The sequence below is a fragment of the Argiope bruennichi genome, chromosome 10 (genome assembly GCF_947563725.1).
Source record: "Argiope bruennichi chromosome 10, qqArgBrue1.1, whole genome shotgun sequence".
Lineage (NCBI taxonomy): Eukaryota > Metazoa > Arthropoda > Arachnida > Araneae > Araneidae > Argiope > Argiope bruennichi.
This window is the reverse complement of record NC_079160.1, coordinates 124,819,253-124,841,381: the sequence shown is the minus strand read 5'-3', so window position 1 is coordinate 124,841,381 and position 22,129 is coordinate 124,819,253. Positions and strand designations below refer to the sequence as shown.

The 22,129-nt window shown below is 31.3% G+C and overlaps 1 protein-coding gene across 1 annotated transcript; it reads right to left on the bottom strand.

Annotated features, from left to right (window-relative positions):
* Window positions 1-3,001: 3,001 nt before the first annotated feature.
* LOC129987778 (uncharacterized) lies at window positions 3,002-5,479 on the bottom strand. The gene is made up of 2 exons (XM_056095713.1): window positions 5,414-5,479; window positions 3,002-3,739 (listed from the first exon to the last, which is right to left on the bottom strand). Exons 1-2 carry the CDS (start codon window positions 5,477-5,479, stop codon window positions 3,002-3,004), a joined length of 804 nt encoding a protein of 267 aa, XP_055951688.1.
* Window positions 5,480-22,129: the final 16,650 nt, after the last annotated feature.

The following is a 22,129-nucleotide window of genomic DNA, read 5'->3' as shown; positions in this document are numbered from 1 at the left end:
ATACAGCTACCAAATTTGGTACATGTATACCTTGGAGGTTGGGAATGTGCACCTGGGGTTTCTTTTTTCGAATTTTTAATTAGAATTTTAATTATTAATTAAAAACTAACTTTCCCGCCAAAAAAATCTTCCATTATCCCCAGCGCCAAACGAGAAAGGCTTCAGTTTTTTTTTTCTCCCAACAGTAATGAGGCTAGGGTTAAAATTTTTCGGCGGATTATTTCAATCGGTTCTGTTTATTTTCGTAATGTTTGATGCATTTAAAATTAAACATTGTTAATGAATCAATCTTTCAGATTCATTCTGAAGTACTTTTGAATTAAAATAAAACAGAATAAAGGAAATTAAAAATTTTTAATCAGCATAGCGTTACCCCAACTGGCGTAGAAAAAATCACTTATTTGCGTTACGTAACCGGTGAAGAAAATTCACGCATGCGCATTCTGTTCTGATTGTTGCCATGACAACGTTATCAATGGATGATTTAAATTATTTTTGGGTTAGTTGCATGCTTTTGTAATTAAATTGTATTTATGTTAGTTATATATTTTTTGTATATGCTTATAGTTTTAAGTACATCGTTTTTTAAGTAGTTTTTTTAAAACCTGTTTTCAACCGTTTATTTTAAACGATTCGTTTTATTTTCTTAGTGTTTGATGCATTTAAATTTAAACATTGTTATTGAATCGATCTGCTCATAATGAATCTTAGAAAATTTTGTTGACCAACTCTTGAGATATTACATAAATTAAAAAAGATATTCTTTAGTGCCCATAAAGTTTAAACGTTGAGTGACTCTATTTTCAGTAATCAGATTATAAAAAAATGCTTTGTTTCAGTAAAAAATATTATTATATTAATTGAAGATAAATTCTTTCCACTTTAATTTAAAGCATAAATTCTACGGGTGCTAACAGAAAATGAGAGAGATACATATTACGTTATGACTGAAGGCCTTTATAATATTATGAATGAATTATATGATAATCAAAATTTGAAGTTTTAAAATATTTTGATGAAGAAACTATTAAAGTAGAAATTGCATAAAATATTTAATTATTAAAATTTTAACGAACATTAAGATTGGCGAACTGGCTGGTCGCCAAAGGCGGCTAGTATTAAATAAATGTTAAGATTCTGGGGTCATTATTTTTGGGATTAATTACGACTATTGATTCTTCGACGTGCATACATTTAGGTGGCTTGAGCTGAGGATGACAAATGTAATTTTTGACTTTTATTGAGGTTCAACTAGAATGGGTCCTGGAACTGCAATATGATTTATAGTTTGTTATGCTGATTATCTTTCCGTGTCTCTGATGGGCGCTCTGAATTATTACTGAAGCTGGGCTATACTTACTTATGAGCAGTTTTAAGTCATTTATTGAAGCCAATTTTTGTTCCAATACATTATTTTTAAAGGTTTGCCTTCCATGCCAAACGCTGTTGTTTATACATGAGGTGATCATAACTACCATAAGGACTGATAACTTGGCTGCTGCATTATCTGTATTTTTCATTTCCATTACCACTAGGATTATTCTTGGTACTTTTGTTGGTAGTTCTTCATTTCGCTCATTAGAGATCGAGATAATAATATAACCGTTTAGCTTAGCTTTGATATCACGTGTTAAACTATAATAGCAAAATGCTCAAAAAGACTTAAAAACGAAATAATTGTCTTCAATAACATTTCACATACAGCGATTTGAATGTAAATAGGTATGCATATACGTACCAGTATATTTCAATTACAAAACAAAAAAAACCCATCCATACAAAACATTTGATTCAATGAAAATCGATATTTTTTCAGTAAAATATTCTTTAATTTACCCTTTGGGTACGTTTGACGTATCGGAACGTTCCGTATTTGTTTAAATTTATGTTTCCATTTTTTTTTGTAATTCTAATTAGTTTAAGTTACCTCCATATCATTCAGCAGCATATATTCTGAATAATAAGAAATAAATGCTTACGTAAAAGCTATTGTTTTCACATGCTCAAAAAATTAAATGCGCTTCAAATACAAAAGTCGTTTTAAATAAATATGTGGTCAAAGCGTTAAAAAAACTTGAAAACCAAAGTGTTTAAAATAGAATACATTTATTATAATGAATTATTTTTTTCATTTCACATTCCAGTGATGCTACAAAAAAATGATATAAACAGAAAATGGGAAAGAAATATACCTGTGTAAACACGTGCGAACATTAATAAAATGTATTTTTGTGATATTTAAGTAATCTTGCTTGACTGGCGTCGAATTGCAAAACTTGATGAAGAGAAATTTGAACAATAGAAAATTAACAAAATGCAATTTAGTTCATAAACATTCAATCAAACTTCAATATTATTATAATAACTTGTAAAATATAAAGTCCATGCTTCAAAGTCTTTGATTCTTGCACTTTATTTAAGATAAGCTTCAAAAAATATCGTAGAAACCTGCATTTTAATAGAGACATTACGAAATCAAAATAAATCCATTATTCTGAAGATAAATTCAGAAACTTTCTCCCCTTTTGTGGGAAAAAAATTACTCATTAATTTTGAGTGGTAGTTTGAGTTTGAGTTTAAGGGAATAAACTCTTAACCATCAGTAAGTAAATTGGAATGAGTTTTGATGCTCAAAACCCTTTAATGAATTTCTTTGAAATGTGATGATTTGCTTAGTTAATTTTAATTCTAGTGGTAAAAGAGCTGTGAGGCAAAGAGGTTTTAAGATTTCATATTTTTGCTTTTTATTCAAACTACGTTTATTGCCGTAGCTTAAAAGGTCTTGCCATAAAAGGATTACGAAGATTTTGGAGTCAGAAGGATTTTACAAAAATACAAGGCACTTATCATAGATGTGTAAAATGCCTCCATCATATGAGGGCATTTTTTAAAAAAGTCCCTCTTAAAAGTCCCTTTTAAAAATGCCCTCATATGATAGAAGTTTACATTTCCTTTACCTTGATGACAAAATAAATAGTTTTAAAACTTTTTCTTTTCACTATTATTTCCAATGATTTACACCATTTCCTTTTCCACCTCCGTATGTTCCTTTACCTCTTCCACTTCCGAGTCCCCCATCAGCATTTCCCTCACCCTTACCCGCGACAACGGCAATATGCTGTACTATTGGCACATTTTGCACAATAGGCACATGTTTTACAACTTTAACAGTTTTAACAACCGGAACAATAATTATTCTTCCATTTCCACCATTATTTCCTCCATGTGCACCATGCCCTCCTCCATGGCCTCCATGTCCACCATGACCAGCGCCATGTTCACCATGGCCTCCTCCGTGATCTTCATATCCGCTATGACCAGCACCATGTCCACCTCCTAACCAACCGTGAAAGCTTCCAAGTCCACCATGGCCTCCTCCGTGACCTCCATGTCCACCGTTCCCAATGCCATGCCCACCTCCTAACCACCCATGATTGCCTCCAAGCTTACCATGGCCTCCTCCGTGATCACTAAGTCCGCCGTGACCAATAACATGTCCTCCACCATGTCCACCTCCATTTACTTCTGATATTACATGGCCAGCGTATTGTCCAACTTCATGGACAATGAGTACTTTTCCTGTTCTTCCATCTTCGCCTGTGTGTCCTCCATGACCCTTGCTGGATCTGCCTTCAGGTTTGGGAAATGTGTGATCTTGGCCTCTAAACCTCTTTTCTATTTTTCTCGTTTGCTCCCCATAGGCTGAATAAAGGCTCATCATCAGTATTAATACAATAACCTACAAGAAGAATAAAATTTTAAATAAGTCCATCTAATTAGCTATTTTTTTAAACAAAATATACTGTACACATTCACACTATACAATTATATATTGAAAAAAAAAACTAATTATTTTCAATCTTCAAAAACTGCTAGTTTTTATTCTTTCATATTTGAACTGAATCAGCTTTTTTTACTCTTTTGGGCGGCAAAATATATTCACTATGAAAACTTAAGCATGAAATAATTTTTTTCTTCATATTTTTGATATAATGCTTATAATTTGAATCAATTTCTTTCAAAGAGAAATGCTTGAAAAATTTAGGGACCTCCAACTACATATCTTTCAAGAGATATGAATTATTTCACTCGCAATATTTTATCATACAAGTTTTATTTCATTAAACATTTCAATTTTTAAAAAAATTACGTCACTTCTAAAAACACATACAGAGGATTTCGAGGACAGTTTTGAAACATGAAACACTGAAACATCATAACTAACTTAAAAATGAGTTATTTCTCATATCTCTTTAATGTAACTATTCATGATTTATTAACTATTTCAGATCTACTATATCTACATCCAGGAAAATAGTTTGTAAATGATTTTACATAGATTCTTTCTGAAAGTAGGAAGAGATTTTGTATTTGCTTCATTTTTCTTAAGCTTCTTCATTTGTAAATATATATATATATATATATATATATATATATATATATATATATATATATATATATATATATATATATATATATATATATATATATATATATATATATAAACTAATAATTAACAGTGAGTTTTTACTTGAAGTGCTTGAAGAATTATTTAGACTTGCAGAATTATTTTACTTGAGGAATTATTTAGACTGAAAAGAAAAGTTGTTTTATAACTTTTAATTTAGATAGTAAATTCTTTTATTATTCAATGATATTAATTAATCAAATCAAAGAATGCACCAGTTTAAAAAAATAACAACCAATTCTTCCAGTTGGGAAATGAGAAATGCATTTTTAAAATTAACATCACATATGGTAACATGTTTAAATATTTTCATAGTCATCTGAAGAGTCAAAAGAGATGATTTGAACTTTTGATAGTTTTGATTTTAAAGCTATAATCAAAATGATGAGTATTTTTATTATATTTTATAAATATCAGAATTTTAATATTTATATAACTTGATTTTTAGAACTTTGGAAAGAACCATTCGCAAGTAGCATGAGTTGAATGTAATACAAAGCATTTCTTTTCATCAAGAAAATCTTTTCTTATTGTTACAAGTCTGTAATTTTACTACCCGGCACGAATAGTGTCATCGTGGGAAAAACCTTTGTAAGATCTCTCCTGTGCGTGCTGAACGGGTGCCGCATCAATGACCTCAGAACTTGGCGACCATTTGGCAACTTGGTGACGAATTTGGTGACTAAATGGATAATACTGGAAAGTTCGATAACTTTCACGATCCATCCACTAAGAACAGAGATACACCCAGATACGCCTTGATTGCTCTGGAAGATTCTAGCCCCTCCTCCCGGAACTATAAAAAACGCAAGCACTAAAAACCAGTGAATTAGAGGATTAGACAGCAAGCAAACTGCTGAACTAGCGATTAAATGCGCTGCATTATTACGATTGATTGACGGTATTTGTAGAAGAAGAATTTTGCAACATTTGGTGTCAGGTTACTTGGATTTTCCTGTGTATGCCTTGAAACCGAGGAATGGATGAAAAATTCGCAGAGCTACTTGCCATGATGGCACAGATGAGGAAAGGACAAAAGGAACTTTTGGAAGAAATGAGAAACTTTACGAATGAAATGAAAGCCGGGCAGAGTGAATTGAAGAAAGATTTTTCGTCAATGAAAGAAACTTTAGAAGATCAAGTTAATAAAATCGAAGACGTCCAAGATATGACAGAAGAAATTGAAGGAAACAGGGAGAGCCAAGTGGACGAAGAAAAGACTGAAGATCGAGTGGAGACCGGTGTTACTGAAGAGGATTTTAACCATCCGGAGGATAAACCAAAGTTCAATGAGGAGATGCACGAACAGGGAGACTGCCAAATAATTGCAGAGCTGAAGCAGGCTTCTCCGAATGAGTCCCCTGAAGTGAAATCGAAGGAGCAAACACTTGGGGATGGAGAGGATGAACTCTCTTTGGAAGGATCTGTTAGTAGCGACCCGTGCTCACTGCCTATGAATGCAGGAGTTAATGCAATCCTGTTTGGATTGGACTCGTCCCAGAGATTAAAGGGACAACCTCTCTGCAAGCCTCTTGGCATCTACGTGCATAGTAATACGGATGAAGACTACGTGGCTGGAATCGCTGATCCCTGTAGCTTCGGTCTCGATTTCCTTCAAGAATTCAGCTTTGCTGCGAATCTGCATAGAAGTGTGATGCAAATAAGAGCCGAAGAATCTCCTGTGCATCCGGACAAGTTATGTCGTCGCAGAAGGACCTTTCCAGCAAAGACAGATGCGCTCTTCAGAAGATCCTGTGTGGAGGGCGTTAGACAATTCTCGAATGGCAAGAATAAGCCGGGAATAGGTGGAAATATTCTCCTGAAAGCTCTGGCGACGAAGACGAATCCCTGGCTTTCAAGTGGACTCCGGAAAGCACCTTTAGACCATCCTGATATTAGGTTGGTTCGATGGAGGAAGTTCAAAGTGACCAACCGACCATCCTGGTTAGAATTCGTTCCGGAGAAATCCGTTGCAATACGATGTTGGTTTCATGGGACATCCTGCATTTTAAGGAGCAGAATCAAGTCTGGGTGTACGAAGAGGTCCGTGTCAAAAACATTGAGAAGGTTCGGATGGATCGTTAGTCTACGCCAAATTAGTGAATGATGTCATCTTCGAAAGTGCGGAAGTCGCCAAACGCATCAACATCATCACATCCTTCGGAAGCCTACGCCAGCTGTTGGATTGAAATGAGACTGCCGGGACGTCAGTCTTTAAAGAGGGGAGCAATGTTACAAGTCTGTAATTTTGCTACCCGGCATGAATAGTGTCATCGTGGGAAAAACCTTTGTAAGATCTCTCCTGTGCGTGTTGAACGGGTGCTGCGTCAATGACCTCAGAACTTGGCGACGGATTCGGTGACTAAATGGATAATACTGGAAAGTTCGATAACTTTCACGATCCATCCACTAAGAACAGAGATACACCCAGATACGCCTTGATTGGTCTGGAAGATTCTAGCCCCGCCTCCCGGAACTATAAAAAAAACAAGCACTAAAGACCAGTGAATTAGAGGATTAGACAGCAAGCAAACTGCTGAACTAGCGATTAAATGCGCTGCATTATTACGATTGATTGACGGTATTTGTAGAAGAAAATTTTATAACATTATCAAGAAAAGCGAGTTAAACGTGATGACTGTTATTATACGAATACTAAATTCCTAAGAATTATTATTTGGTCTCTTTTTGAGTAAAATTACTATTCATTTTGATAATTTCTTTTTTAAAAAATAGTCATTTTACATGAAATACAAAACTTTAATTTAATTTTTCTGTGATATGTATAAAATTATCAATATTTGCTTAAAATTGTAAATTTTTTAGAATCTCTTGACATGTATATAAGAAAGCAGACTTGTTTTTCTCGATTATTATATGCATCGGCATTTTACACATTTTTGTAGCTCAAAATTTTGAATAATTTAATAATTTGAGAATATTTCTGTTTTACATCTGTGGTTTCTGCTTATAGAGTGTTAAATAAAACTTCGCATATCCATTTACAAACAGTGGCTTAGCAAACTTAATCCTTCTTCGCATAATGTTTGAAATTTTCACTATAACATTTAGTGAAAAAAAATTGTACTCAAAACAGGTATACCTTAAATTGGTGGCTGCTGGCAACTTTTTTCCTCGACTATTGCAAAGTAAGGAACGTAGCAGTAAAAAAAAAAAAAAAAAAAAAAAAAATCAAAAGAAAGTGGATTATTTCGGTGCAAATACCTTAAATGCAAAGGGTATTCAACAGTCTCTTGCAATAAATGTGGAATTAATTTGTTTATACACAAAAAAATAATTGTTTTTAATTATCATCAGGAATAAAAATAATGCAAAAATATATTATATTTTTATTTATTTTGCCCTGAGATTAATATATAAATTTATATGATGATGGATATTTCCATCATACTGTTTTTTAATTATTTTGTATTATATATTTATACTAGGATTTTTTAAGCATTTTTCCTTTAATCTAGAGCATGAATTATATCATCCTGATTCATTTCACAAAAAAGAAAAAATCATGTCAAGAACGGCTAAGCAACTGCATAATTTTTAACCAAAAAGCTATGACACGATCGAAATGAAATTGTTTCCTTTAGAACGATGAGCTTCCGATTCATCAGAAAGTCGGTTCGTATATAAATCTCAATCGCAAGACACTAGAATTGATGTGAGCATTATTCACTGCAAGTGGATGTAGACTGTAGTGACGAAAAGGATAAAAAGCTCTATTAAAGATATTCGCTGCAAAATCAATTGAATTGATTTTTATGAAGAAAGAAGGAACTACTTATAAGCTTTTATGATGATAGACAAACTTGAAAAGGGGCGAGTGTAATCCAAGAGTTTGAAATCTAACAAGGTGTCATTTGCACGAGCTAGGGAAACCTTCCATGTAGGAGTTTCATTTGTAAAAAGGGTTGTTGGTGATCGACAAGGTGAGAAACCGATGAAGATAGTTATACATCTCTGTTTGCTAAAAAGTAAATTATAGCAATCAGCGAAACACATTGCACAATAGCTGCAGACTGCAAGGGGCGGACAAGTGTCGTGGATTTGTGCCTTCTATATAAATCAAGCTTATACGCCCACGGTCCAGAATCCTGCACTCCACTGACATCTGTCCAACGGTGGTGCCGTTTAGAACGGTGCAAAGAGCGAAAAGACTGGACATCTCGTCACTGGAATCACTTCTTCTTTACAGATGAGAGTCGTTTCATAAATAAAAAATACTCTCAGTAAAAAATATACAGAGATAGATAAAAAAAATTTATCCCCTAAAAAACAACAAAAAAAAAATGAACATCAATGGGATTCTAGCACGATTATTCTGTGGAGACATTGGAACGAATGAGATTTGATGGAATGATCATTACTGTTAGAAAAGATCCCCCCCCCCTGTCCTCCTGTTGTAAAGTGCCATTTGGACGAACTTCTTTTTTCGCCAAGTCGTCATAACTGTGCTATTGAGGAGGTTCTTTAAAACGAAAATATCTCTGAAATGGTGGCTAGCGTATTCTCATGACTTAAATCGCTCGTCCATGAAATGCTTTTTATCAAGATGAGATCCACTGGAAAACAACAAAAATCGATATTCTTTGAGGAGTAAGTTCTTTTACCTCAACAAAAGAGCGGTACAAAGCAGTCATTCAAGTTAGGGACGGATTAAAATTTATTAAGGAATGTCTGTTTGTTTTTTCTAAATCCGGTCATCACTTTCGCTTCACTTTCTTTTAAGTCTTTTGAAGAACAGTGCATAAAAAATGATTATTTCTGAAATTTTGCGCACCAATGCATGACTCCTTATAAAAATTGAGTAAAAATTTTTGGAATGCAAAAATTTTTTCCTTTTAATTTTTATTTTGAAACATTGTGAGGGGCCGTTGAGGAAAATTTCCGTGAATGGGAGCCAAAACCAGTCATGGAAAAACATTTACATTTAAAACCGTAGTAACTAAAAATCTACTCTTTAATGAGTATTTTCTAAAACATCTTTAATTTTTAAAAAGAAACTGAAAAAAACCCATTTTAGTAAATCAAAAATACTATTTTTTTTTCAAAAAAAAAAAAAAAAAAATGTAAAAAATGCCGTGTTTGTCAAAGTGTTCTACAATTCCATACAAGTGCATAATCTGGTCCATTCATGTTCATGCAATTCTTGTGAAGTAAGGCGCACCAATTCAATTTTTGAATTCATTCAGAATCTTGTAGCAATAATAATAAAAAAAAGACAGTATAGGGAAACAAATTTGGGATTAGATATTACGTAATAACTATCTCATGGGCTCAAAATTTGGTCATATGAATGTGACTTGATGTGAATTGATTTCACTTGTTTAAGCCTATGATTATATTTAATATGAATGCAAATTTTACCTTTTCTGCTATTTTTCTCTGGGAATCGGAGTTGAACAAATGGAATTAGACAATGATCAAATGGTTGCCATTTCAGAACACTATATGCTGGAAAAAATTTCAAATGTATTGCTCATGCTATGAATTCTTGAAACGAATTTCCTGGCAAATGATGCTTTAAAACGGCAGAAAAGAAAATTAAATTATAAGATTTTAATTATTTTTAAATATTATTATCTCATTCGACAAAACTCATATTTATACTATTTGCTTCATCAAAGAAAATCTTACCTTCATATCCATTCCTCCTACACTACTTACGCCAATCAGTTTTGTAGAGAAGAATAAGATTGCTACAAGTGAATGCGAAAACGAGTGCAGTGTTCTCAGGACAGAGCACTCGCCTTTTATATTGCACAAAGCTATGACAATATTAATAATATGCGCAATGATCCATTTCCTTCTGGTCCCCGTCCTAATCCACCGCGAGATTACTGACAGCTACAGACTCATCTTCTTTTCTTCAAAACGAAAGTTAAAAGATGTTAAGTTATTATGGAAAGTACTTCTTTTTTTAATCGACGATTTTCGCTGAGTGGGCGGATTCACTTTCACTAAACGCGGGCAGGAAGTTTTGAATATGCCAATTTGTTCCGCAAGATTAAAATAATTTCGAATGAATAATGTTATTCACACTTATAGAGATCAATTATACGATATTCTTAGGGCGCTACAGTTTTCCCAAGAAAATCAAAAATATAGAATATATCGATAAGGCTTGTGACATATTTTTGAAATATATGTGATAGCCATGAAGCTTAATGAAATTATTAATTTTACATTAAACAGAGTTTCATGCTTTCATAGCATTGGTTTTTGATGGATTTTTGTAATTTATTTTATACAATTTATTAATAAATCTATTTACTTGTTATATTTTTATTTCAAGAAATTTTTGTATGGATTGATCTTGTTGAATTTGAAAGCTTGTGTAGTTATATCAAAATCCTTTTTCTGAAGGAATACTTCAGCTATTTTGGCATGGGTCACGTAATATTGAATCAGGATTCAATCGAGGACGGCACATGAACTGTTACTATATCTCTACCTTTCCACATCTCACCAGTGAGTGAGCACTTAGAGTCTATTGAATTAACAGTCGCCAAACTCATGAACAAGGCGGTTTAGGTTAACCTGGAGGCCTCCGGGTCAGAAGTCGAGGTCTTACCATAGTCTTTGAGGCTCGATATTAAGTAAAAGAACTTTTGTTCAGCGAAGAAACCTTGATGAAATAAAAAATAAAATTTTTTTTTCATTAATATTTTTTAAATAACAATTATGTTCAAATTTGAAAACTATTTTTTTAGAATTCCTTTATCTTATATTAAGATATTTTTTTAGAAAAATCAAAGAAATGGTATAAGTAGGGCGAAATTTCTTCGATTCGAAATGTAAGAAAAAAATGTCTTTTTTTACAAATAGATAATAGATATTTTCCCTTTATTTGAACTTCTTCGTAGATCAAAGTGAAAAAAAAATTATCCGACTTTTATTTAAAGTCTTGATGCTTTTTATAAAGCGTAGAGTACGTAAGAATACTATAAATAATAATTCTTTCATATAAATACATTTTTTGAAAAAGATATGTTGATCTGTGTAAAAGTTATTTGAACTTTCTATTGAAGTGTCTATAGTAAATTCAGAAAATTTATTTTTGCATCTAGGAGGAACATGAATCACAACGAAGACATATTTAACAAGTAAATTTAATTAAAAAAAAACATAAAATGAAAAGTGTTGAACACTTTCTATTTTTAAGATAAATGCAGTAAACTTACAGTTACGTAAGTAATCAATGAGTTGATTTGTCTAAGAATATCCAAAAGCAATTGATTTAATCTTTCTGAAACTTTCTTACGTACTGTCCAATAAAGCTCCCCCATCCAACGTGTTTAATATTGGACCTTGAATAAAGCCGCAAATGCCTTGAATTACGTTGGAAAACAATAATTACGAAATACAGATCTTTGGCGTGAATCTAGCCTTTTTACTGAATCTATCATGCGAATTTGTATTTTGGATTAGTTTTTTCCGATCTATTGAAACAAAATTTGACATGGAATTACAGCCATCGTTACATCATATTACCGAATTTCACTGATTTAAGACTTTGCGTTTACATGAATGTGAAAGTACAGATCAAAAGATAGCCAGCTCTTTAACAAATTATTGTTTACACTTTGATGGGAATCTAAACTTCTAACCTGTGTACCTGTGTACCAAATTTTATTTAGTCAGTTCTTTGCGTTCTATAATTATCGAATTCACTATAATCGAACTACAAGACAGCCCGACTTTCTCGGAATGGAATTAGTTAAAAATTTCATAGATATCTAATCTAACATTCATCAAATTTGGTCTAATAATCCATATACTGAATTTCATCCATTTAGCTCAAAGTGTTTTAAAGTTAACTTGCTCTCAGATAGACAGACGGGAGGATAAAAAGATACAACACCAAAATTCTCATAATTATTAGAAAAAATGAGATGTAATTCGAAAAAAAATTATTTTTAACTGTACAGTTTCAGGGAAAGAATTCTGAATTTCACGGTTCTGTATGGAAGTACTATAAGAAAAAACATTATCATCTTAATACGTACTGCATTCATTGAGATGAAACTCGCAATTATCGCATCATTATTGATCAGAATAGTGAGAGAGTAATTAGAACACAACTGTGATTCGAACAAATTTATTCCAGATTTTCAGTATTTCAACATTTTAAAGAAACCACCCTTCTCCCGGCTGAACGAAATAATTTTTCAATTGAATTAGTAAAATTGATTCTTAAATCTCATCGAAAATTTATAAGAATTTGAAGCTTACAAGGGCTTCTAAATTCACAAAAATTGCTTCCATTTTTTCTGAATTCTAGTAGATATTTCAAAAGTAACATTTATATTACGAAACCCTTTCTTTGTTAGCGGAATCAGGTTTCATATCCTGATCCCTCCGATTCTGAAGTTGAGAATTACCCTATCCTTATTTAAGGCAAAAGAAAGAGGTGTTTATAGGATGAGATATTTTCAAATAATGAATTTGCCTTTATAACGTCGCCCCTCCGCCCCCCCAAAAAAACCAGTAAAATCCCGTTACATCACCAGCTTTTTTTTCTAGCAACACAGTGGAAACATCGCGTGCACTTGAAAGCTTTGGGTAAGTCGTAAAATTCTTTCAAGACGAAATAAAAGTAGTTTTACGCAACACACATGCCATGAATGCAGCGTGAAGAAGCGTTTATTGCATGGCAAGAAACACACACTAGAAAAAGACGTTTTAGTCAATAAAATGGGAATTATTTTTGTTTACATTTCGTGAAGAGGCAAAAAGAGTCCTACTTATTCGTAGAATGTGTTCACCGCTACTTAGAGTTGAGCACGCAACCGACTTTTATACTCACAGAACAATTTTTTTTAAGACCCTACTATAAATAATGTTCCGTTTTTTACGTTTTTACTTAGAATTTAGAAAAATTTCCCCTTCTCTAAAAAGTAACTATCTCGTTGCAACTACGGAATGAGTAGCTTTGTAACATAAAGCCGAAAAAAACTGCTGCTATAACGAGAAAAAAATTAGATTAATATGACTTATCGCAGTCAATTAATGTGACTTAACATACTCGATAGATGCATTGAACTGTCATCTATATCGAGAAAAGAAAATCTTTTCCAGAATTTTTAATTTGTACTTTTTAAAGAGCAAAAAGAGGTACAAATTTTAAAAACATTGCATTAATCTGTGATAAATTCTGAAACGAATGATGCCAAATGCGCATGTGTAAGATTGAAAATATGCCTGGAATATTGCATTTCAGAAGAATAAAGCTCTCGGTTTCTTATGAACATACTGCGAATTTAACACAACATTCTTTAAGAAAATGTCACAGAGACGCGATAGAGTTTATTTCCATTCCTTATTATTTCCATTAATTCCCCTTCATCCACGATCACGTGGTAAACGCAATGATTCAAGCCACCTTCCATCTAAAAGTATGTTTTCGTACGCTGCATTATATGTCCACCTTATTTTTCTTCCTAAACAATGCAAATGAACCTAAAATTATCTCGGCACTGAACCCTCTACATGATCATGAATTCGAATAGGCTTGGCCTGAGTACAGGAGAAGGTTAATGAAGTGCATTCTCATTGTAAACATAATTGTGCATGTTATTTAGCTACACTTTCTCATTGCTTGCTGGATTCCAAAAGCAAATTATAAATGCAACAAATTAGAATGGCCAGATTCCATTAAAAAGACTAGAAAGAAAAGATCTTTCTTTTTAAAAGTTGAGAATTACTTCCGTGAACAGAATTTTTTCTTACTTTTTTATATTTCTTTCTTAAAAATTCTTTTAGAAAATGAAAAGAATTAAATAGAATTGCTAATCACATGCATGTTTTTCCATTACTTTTCATTTTCAGCATTGCTTCATTCACCATCGTTTTAGTTGGAAATAAGAGTGACCGTCGGGCACCTTAAAATGTTAATTAATTTTGGCACTCTAAGCTTAAACCACACGAACAGATATCGAGTTCGTTGATCAATGAGTCAAACTATTACAGCCTGCACTCCGAGGGCAAATCCTAATCCGAACCATGAATGTGACTTTCTGTACGTCACGCAGCTAACTAATTGAAGGTACGACGATTTGGCGCGGCTCTAAATGAATTCCTACTCATGCATCCAGATGTTTTAGGAACCAACTTACTGTAGTTCATTATAGATCCTATTAAATGGCCTCCCCCCCCCTAGTTTCAAAAATAAATCTAATAAAGGCATTTTTTTAACTGCGCTTTTATTAGTATACTCAAAGTAGATTTGTTTTATTTTTAATAATTTTCCCATTTTGTTTTTGATTTTATAATTTTTTTTATCGTATTATGAAATCTAGAAATCAATTTATTTTCAAATTCAATACAATGTGGTATAGCAAATGTGGAATCATTCATTTTGTTAACAAATTAACTGATAAAGAATTTCTGAAAAAATAAAATGACGTATTGTCATTGAAAATACACAAGTATACAAAATTATAATTCTAGGTTATAATGAAGTAAAAAACGATTTCAAGTTTTTTTTTAGAAACATGAAACAAGTTAGGTGAATGTTTAATATTTACTAAGCGGGCATTTACATTAAATATTCGAAATGTACAGAACAAATATCTCTCGAAGGAATGAAATGAATAGTTGTTGCCAACCTAAAAGGTATAATCTTTCCTATCTTTCCCTTTCCTTTTAGCCATTTATTCTGATGGAGGCAATTAATAATTGTAAATGTCACTAAAAAAACGAAAATATTTGAAAAAATAAAAATGTTTTTTGAGGTAAATAATTTCTTTTCAATTTCTTTGTGTGTATATGTGTGACACGATAGGAAATGACCTATTCCAGTCAAAAGTTTGATGATATGCAGAATAGATGACAGCCGATAGAAGTTGTTGAAAATCTCAGGATCGATTTCTGTTCTAAATAAAAATCAGTAATACTTACACAGTCAAAGAGACTGGTCTGTATTATTCTTGACTTGCTTTTTAGATGAATATAAATCGATGAGAGAGAGAGAGAGAGAGAGAGAGAGAGAGAGTATTTTGAAAAGCAGAAACAAACTTTGTTTCAACACAATTATTAGATCTATATTTGAAACATTCAATGAAAGTCTTCTCTATAATAAGGTGGATTTATTATGAATATTAACCGGACTATGTAAATAATAATAAATAATTAAATGAATTATCGTTTCCCTACTTTATATGTCTTATTTCTTTGCTATTTTAAAATACTGAGTTGTTGTCTTTTTTTTCGCCCATTTAATAGTCTAATTACAATTATTAATAATACTTCTTTTACCATACAAAGATACTGCCATTCTAAATACTTTAGTCATTTAATCAAAATTAAAGGCTCAGATTTTTTTGTGATTAAGACATTCATTTAATCCATACTTTTGGATGCCTTTTCATTATATTTGGTTATAGTTAAAGGCATTTTCTTGTTTTAAAACTGTCTATTCATATATTTCAAATTATGGTTTTGGAGAAAAATGGCCATCGAATAAATATTTCATCATTTCTTAATTTCCATTTCTAGAGTCATTCAGTCAGAAAGGTCCAAATTTAATCTATAATTGTAGAAATATTTATTATTAAGACATTATATTTATAAAAAAGTAATTTAATTTAGATATATTATCGTCCGGTTGTGGAGAAACAAGAGAATTCTTTGAAAACAAACCTCTTAATGCTGAATTGTAACTGGATGATGAGATGACATCTAAGATGGTACTGCCCTCTTCCAAACTGCCACACCACATCAGCGGTAGAAACTATGACTGTGAGATTCAGTAAGCACAGACCTATGTATGTATGCAGAGGATCATCAGTAGTTGGAACCCCATAGCTCCAAAGTCGAAACCTTGTCACTAGATCATGCGGTTTCTTAGGAATGTAACAGATATGCATTCAATCATATAAAATTCTAAGAAGCAATGAGAAATAAAATCTCTTTCAAAAAGATGCCCAAACTTTGCTATTATTTCTCCAAAATTTTAAATTGTTATACGCTTATTTTTTAAAACTAAAATTTCATCCTGACAATATTTTTCAACAAATATCAGAGCAAAAGAAAAAAAGAAGCGAAATTAATTGGTAACGCAGCAAATAATTGATAAGTTTCAGATGGTTTTTTTAAAAATTTTTTTTCTACGAGCAATTTCTTTGCTTTATCTCGAAGGAATGAAATCATTAGATGTAACAGGATTGAAATAAGTATTTAACTATTACATTCAGATTATGTTTTCCCTTTTAGTCATAATTTCAATGTACGACTTTCAGAGAAAATACTTTAGGAAAAAAAGGAGAATTTTTCGAAGGTATAATGACACATATTTAAACCGTGAACGAAGAGGGGGCGAAGCAACCCTCTTTTGACTCGCCCATGTAATTTATATATTATGACATTTCTTTAATACTCCAAACGAACAACGGATAATAACATAGTTGATCCTCGGAAATTACTTTCACTCATTTCCATGGAAAACGTTAAATCCCCTTGAATAGTCCACAAGTACTGGAAGATACCAGAACAGCCGCAATTTAACATCGACCTAGATAAAATTCTGATACGAAATACAAAAAGAAACCTTCCATCATACATAACTGCTAAGATTTCAAATCATGATTAATTGCGTTTTCGTGAAATAGAATATATCTCAGAAGGGACAATTGAAGGGCGAAAAATTGAAAAAAGTATTCAGTACCTTTAAATAAATATGCGTTAAGGAATCTTCAGCAGTTTAAGCATAACTTTAAGGCAGAATTACAACAAATATTTCCTAAAATTTTAAGAAATTCTCAATATACATTTGATAGTCAAGTTTTTAACTATACATTTTATTTCTGAAAGTTAAGAAAAAAAGGAAGTTGAAAGAAAAGTAAGAAAGAAAGTTGAGATTCGTAAGTCAAATACCCATTTCATATTTAACATCTATTTATATGCTTAAAACAAAAGAAAATACAAAAATAAAAAGAAACAAACTATTTCAAATATTCCATTTAACCAACCATTCCTTTTCTCTTATTCCTAACCAATGCAAAAAGGACGAGGCAATTCAAATGTACTACGAAGAGAGAAATTGGCATCAGAATATATTTAAGCTTCTCAGAATCTGCAAATGCGGAAAATACAAAAGAAAATGAGTCCGGATTAAAATTTCAATTCCGGAAATTAAAATTTCCAATATAAAGAAAAAAAATTCTTTTCTTCCCCAAAACCTATTATTCCATTATATCGAAGTATTTTACAGAATACTTAAACAGAAAACAATGTCTTTTCCGTGGTTTTCCGTATTCAGAACGATGATTCTATGAATGTTTTAAAATATTGTTTTGGAAGAGACGGAATCTTTTTATTTTATTCTTTTAGAACACCAGAAACAGATTGATTTTTGATGTCAAATGAATGAAACTGTTTTCGAGAGTACAAATATGAGAAGCGTCTGTTATTTTTATACAATTTAATGATGATGCATTTTTTTGCAGTAAAAATAAAATGTTTCATTCTGATTATACAAATATCTTGTCGACATAATGTTGAAAGAAATTACGTTTGGATTTTAATAGTTTATAGAATACAGATTTAAAATAAGAAATTTTTCATATTTTAAAGAAATATTTTAAAACTTTATTAAAATCGGCAATTTAATATTATGAAAACAAAATAATCATAGTTATTGCTTTATCAAAAAATCGAATTTTTAAAATTTCTATTTCTAAAGAGAGGTTTTTAATAGATTATTTAAAGTAGGATACAATCTTCATTAAGAATTTCAAATATATTTTATAAATATATAATAATTATAAAAATTTCGATCCTTTGAAAATAAGTTTTATATTCAATTTCAAAAGAATAATAATGTATTGATAACATTTGAAATATATTTGAATTTCTTAACGAACTGTATCAGAATTAAAATAATTCCGTTTTAAAAATAATTTTTAGTAATCCTTAGAAATGAAATCTATTAATTTATTAACTCAAATGTACTACGAGGAGAGAAATTTGCATCAGAATATATTTCAGCTCATCAGAGTCTGCAAATGCAAAATTGATCCCATTGATTTATTGAGCAACAGAAGGCTTGAATTATTCATGCCTTACGATTTTTACAAATATTGTATGGCTTTTGCTTATGATTTGAAATTTCTCCTGATCTTTGTAAAGTTATTATTGCCCTCTTTTTTTTAATATTGATTAATTTCTTATCATAGTATGAGAGAAATTTATAGCTGTAGGCATTGCGGTTCGTTTACATTATTTTTTCTATTAAAAATAATAATACCTTACACTTTTTAACTGACATATTTTAAATTTATTAAAAGGCAGCAATTGATCCTATCGTCAAGAGTCCAAGTACAAAATTTCTAGCAATTTTCATTTGAATTAATGCAACTAAGAGGCATTGCTGGAAATTAAAATAGATCAATATTAAATGTTTTCCATTAAACACATTAAAATGCCTTAATAATGTTTTCAAGAAATTGTAGGCATCTAAAAAATAGTATTGCTTCAGCTTCTCCCAATGTTAAATTGGAAAAATTATCATGAAAAAAATCTTGCTGATGGTTGTAGACATTTTTAGGCAGGGTTTTTTAATGGCACGATTTTTCTTCTTCTCTCTTTTGAGCAGATTATGCATTTTAATGTAAGTATATGCTCAAGGAACTGTATGGGCTGCGGTGGTCTGGTGGCAAGATCTCGGCTACGGAACCTGTGGGTGTCAGGTTCATGACCCGATTCCATCGAAGAACCGATGTGTAGATGGGTCTGGTGCACGTTAAATCTGTCATGGCCAAATATTCTTCCACTGGTGTGGTGTGGAAGTTCGGAGAGGGGGTGCCAGCTCAGGTGTCTTCCACGTCATTTGACCTCGGTTCAAAATGACGAGGTCCTCCCCAAAATAGCCCTAGTGTTGCTAATAAACGGGACGTTAATATAAGTAAATAAACTAAGGAACTGTATTATCACAATTCCAGAGAAAGCATTTTTCTTTTACGCTCGATGTTTTTAATATACACATTTACAAACTTTTTTATTTTTAATTTATTATAAATATTTATAAATCTTTTTAGCTTTATTTTCTAGAGGGAAAAAAAAACATTTTTAAAACCATGCTTATCTGCTAAATGGCCTTTCGTCTGCCTGTAAACAATAATGCCTAGAGCTTGATTGATGAAATTTGATGCGTTATTTTTGTACCAAAATCATAGGTCTTCCGTGTCATATGCACCTTCATAAACATATTATATGTTAAACTGGAGGAATGAAATTTGAAACGTGATTTCGTCACTTTGGACCAAATTCACCAATTGTTGATAATATGTCGGTTTGCCCACTTGTGAGTACCTGAACGAGATAACTCTAATATGCTACGTAAAGAAAATTTTGCATGTGACTTAGATATCAGATTCTTAAGCGTGCTTTTAAACCTTAGGCCCAAAAGGCTAGAAGGAGCAAGTTCAATAGCATATTCGATTCCCTCCACTGGTTTGGAAACTCAGCGCCATACTGTGCGAATTTAAGAACAAGGAGAATGGAAAACACTCTAGCTGATTTTGTTTACTTTTCTAGAGACAGTTGACTCATTAGAGATAATTTGAAATTTGGCAAGACAGTTTGAAAATTATTTTTAAAAAATCCAAAGGACTCATTTTTAAAAATTTTAATTTGATATTTATAGCTGAAAATAGGCATTAATGAGTACTTGAATGACAGCATATGGACCTATTAATGATTTATGGACCTATTATTCAGCATTTTATTAATGATTTAATGATCATAATTGCTTTGACAAATTGAGAAAGTAGATAATTTTTATGAAGTTTTGTAAAATAAGTCTAAATGGAAAAGATTCGTTATCTTCTTCATCCAATGGAAAATATCCATTTGTATTTTTCACCAATATTTAGTTATCAATTTGTGAAAAAGGTACATAATTTAAATTGTCTCAATAACTCGCATATCATTTTTTTTCGAAAAGTGAGAAAGTTTCCAGAGAGTTCATATAGGAAGATTTTGAGGAAAAATAATACAAATTAAAAACAGGGTAGATATATATTTAAAGGTTCTTATTTAAATCCCATTTGCTATAATATATTTTTAGGTTAGTTGTATGCTTTTGTAATTAAATTGTATTTATGTTAGTTTAAGTTCATCGTTTTTTAAGTAATTTTTTAACCTGTTTTCGACCGATTATTTTAAACGATTCTGTTTATTTTCTTAGTGTTTGATGCATTTAAAATTAAACATTGTTTATTAATAGACCTGCTCATGATGAATATGAAAACCTTTTGTTGACAAATTTCTGAGATATTGCATAAATTAAGAAAGATATTCTTTAGTACCCATAAGATTTAAATGCTCAATGACTCTGTTTTCAGTAATCATATTACAAAAAAAAAATGCTTTGTTTCAGTAAAAAATATTATTATATTAATTGCAGATTTATCATTTCCACTTTAATGTAAAGTATAAATTCTATGGGAGCTAACAGAAAATTGGAGAGATATAGATTACATTATAACTGAAGGCCTTTATAATATTCTGAGTGAATTGAAATTTGAAGTTTTAAAATATTTTAATGAAGAAGCTATTAAAGTAGGAATTACATAAAATATTTAATTATTAAAATTTTAAAGAGCATAAAGATTGGCGAACCGGCTGGTAGCCAACGGCGCTAGTCATAAATAAAGAGCGAAACCTAGTTCAAAGGAAAATGGGTACCAACTTTTCAATTTTTGAGTAGTATTTTAGCCCTTAGGAATATCCTGACTTTCAAAATCATAACACCCATTTCTGACTAATTAACTTATTTAAAAAAATCAGCTCTTTCTTAAAATAAAATTATGCTATATTTTTTACAAGAAATATTAAAAATCATAAACACAAAAGCCTGGATATTGCTAGAAGGGGGCTATTCCGGCAAGTTTCCAAAATGATGTCGGGAAATAATGACATGTCTATTAAATAGCGGTTTTTATATTTTATGTTTCCAAAGAAGAAAATAACTCTCTGTCATTTAGAATCCACCCCCTCCGCATAAATGCATCTTACATTAAGTAAAGCGTCATATTTATTCATTTTTAAAATCTTAATCTTTATTTAATGATCTTTTGGGCACTTCATTATAAACTTCTTTCTTGAAAACCTCACTTTAAGGAAAATCTTTAACCTGCTTTGAATATGTTATAATTTTTCTTATACCCATTTAATGGACGTTTTAGAAAATACAACTTGTATGCTCCGTGTTGCTCTGAATTAAAAGGCTTTCATATCTAACATTTTTAACTTCACAATAACTTTTATGAAAAAATATTGCAATGCATAATATTCTTTTATCGTAAGAAAAACTTTTAAATTAAAAAGAGAATATCAATTGAATCAGATGATTTTTAGGAAATGATTGGTCAGATGATTTTTTCGCTTATAAATTGAATTAAAAACCGTCTGCGCCGACTCAGATATTTATTAAAAATTTATAAAAATATTAAACTTATTAATAACATTCATAAATAATTTTCTTCAAACTGATGGTGAAAGAACGACCAATCTTCAATTAATTTCTAATTAATAAATGTTTAATTAACCTTCGTTCTTTGAAAAGTTGACTGCATTTTTTCTGGCATTTAAATAATATACGTGCAAATTTTGGATGAATGAGGCACTGTTGTTTTAAGAGGA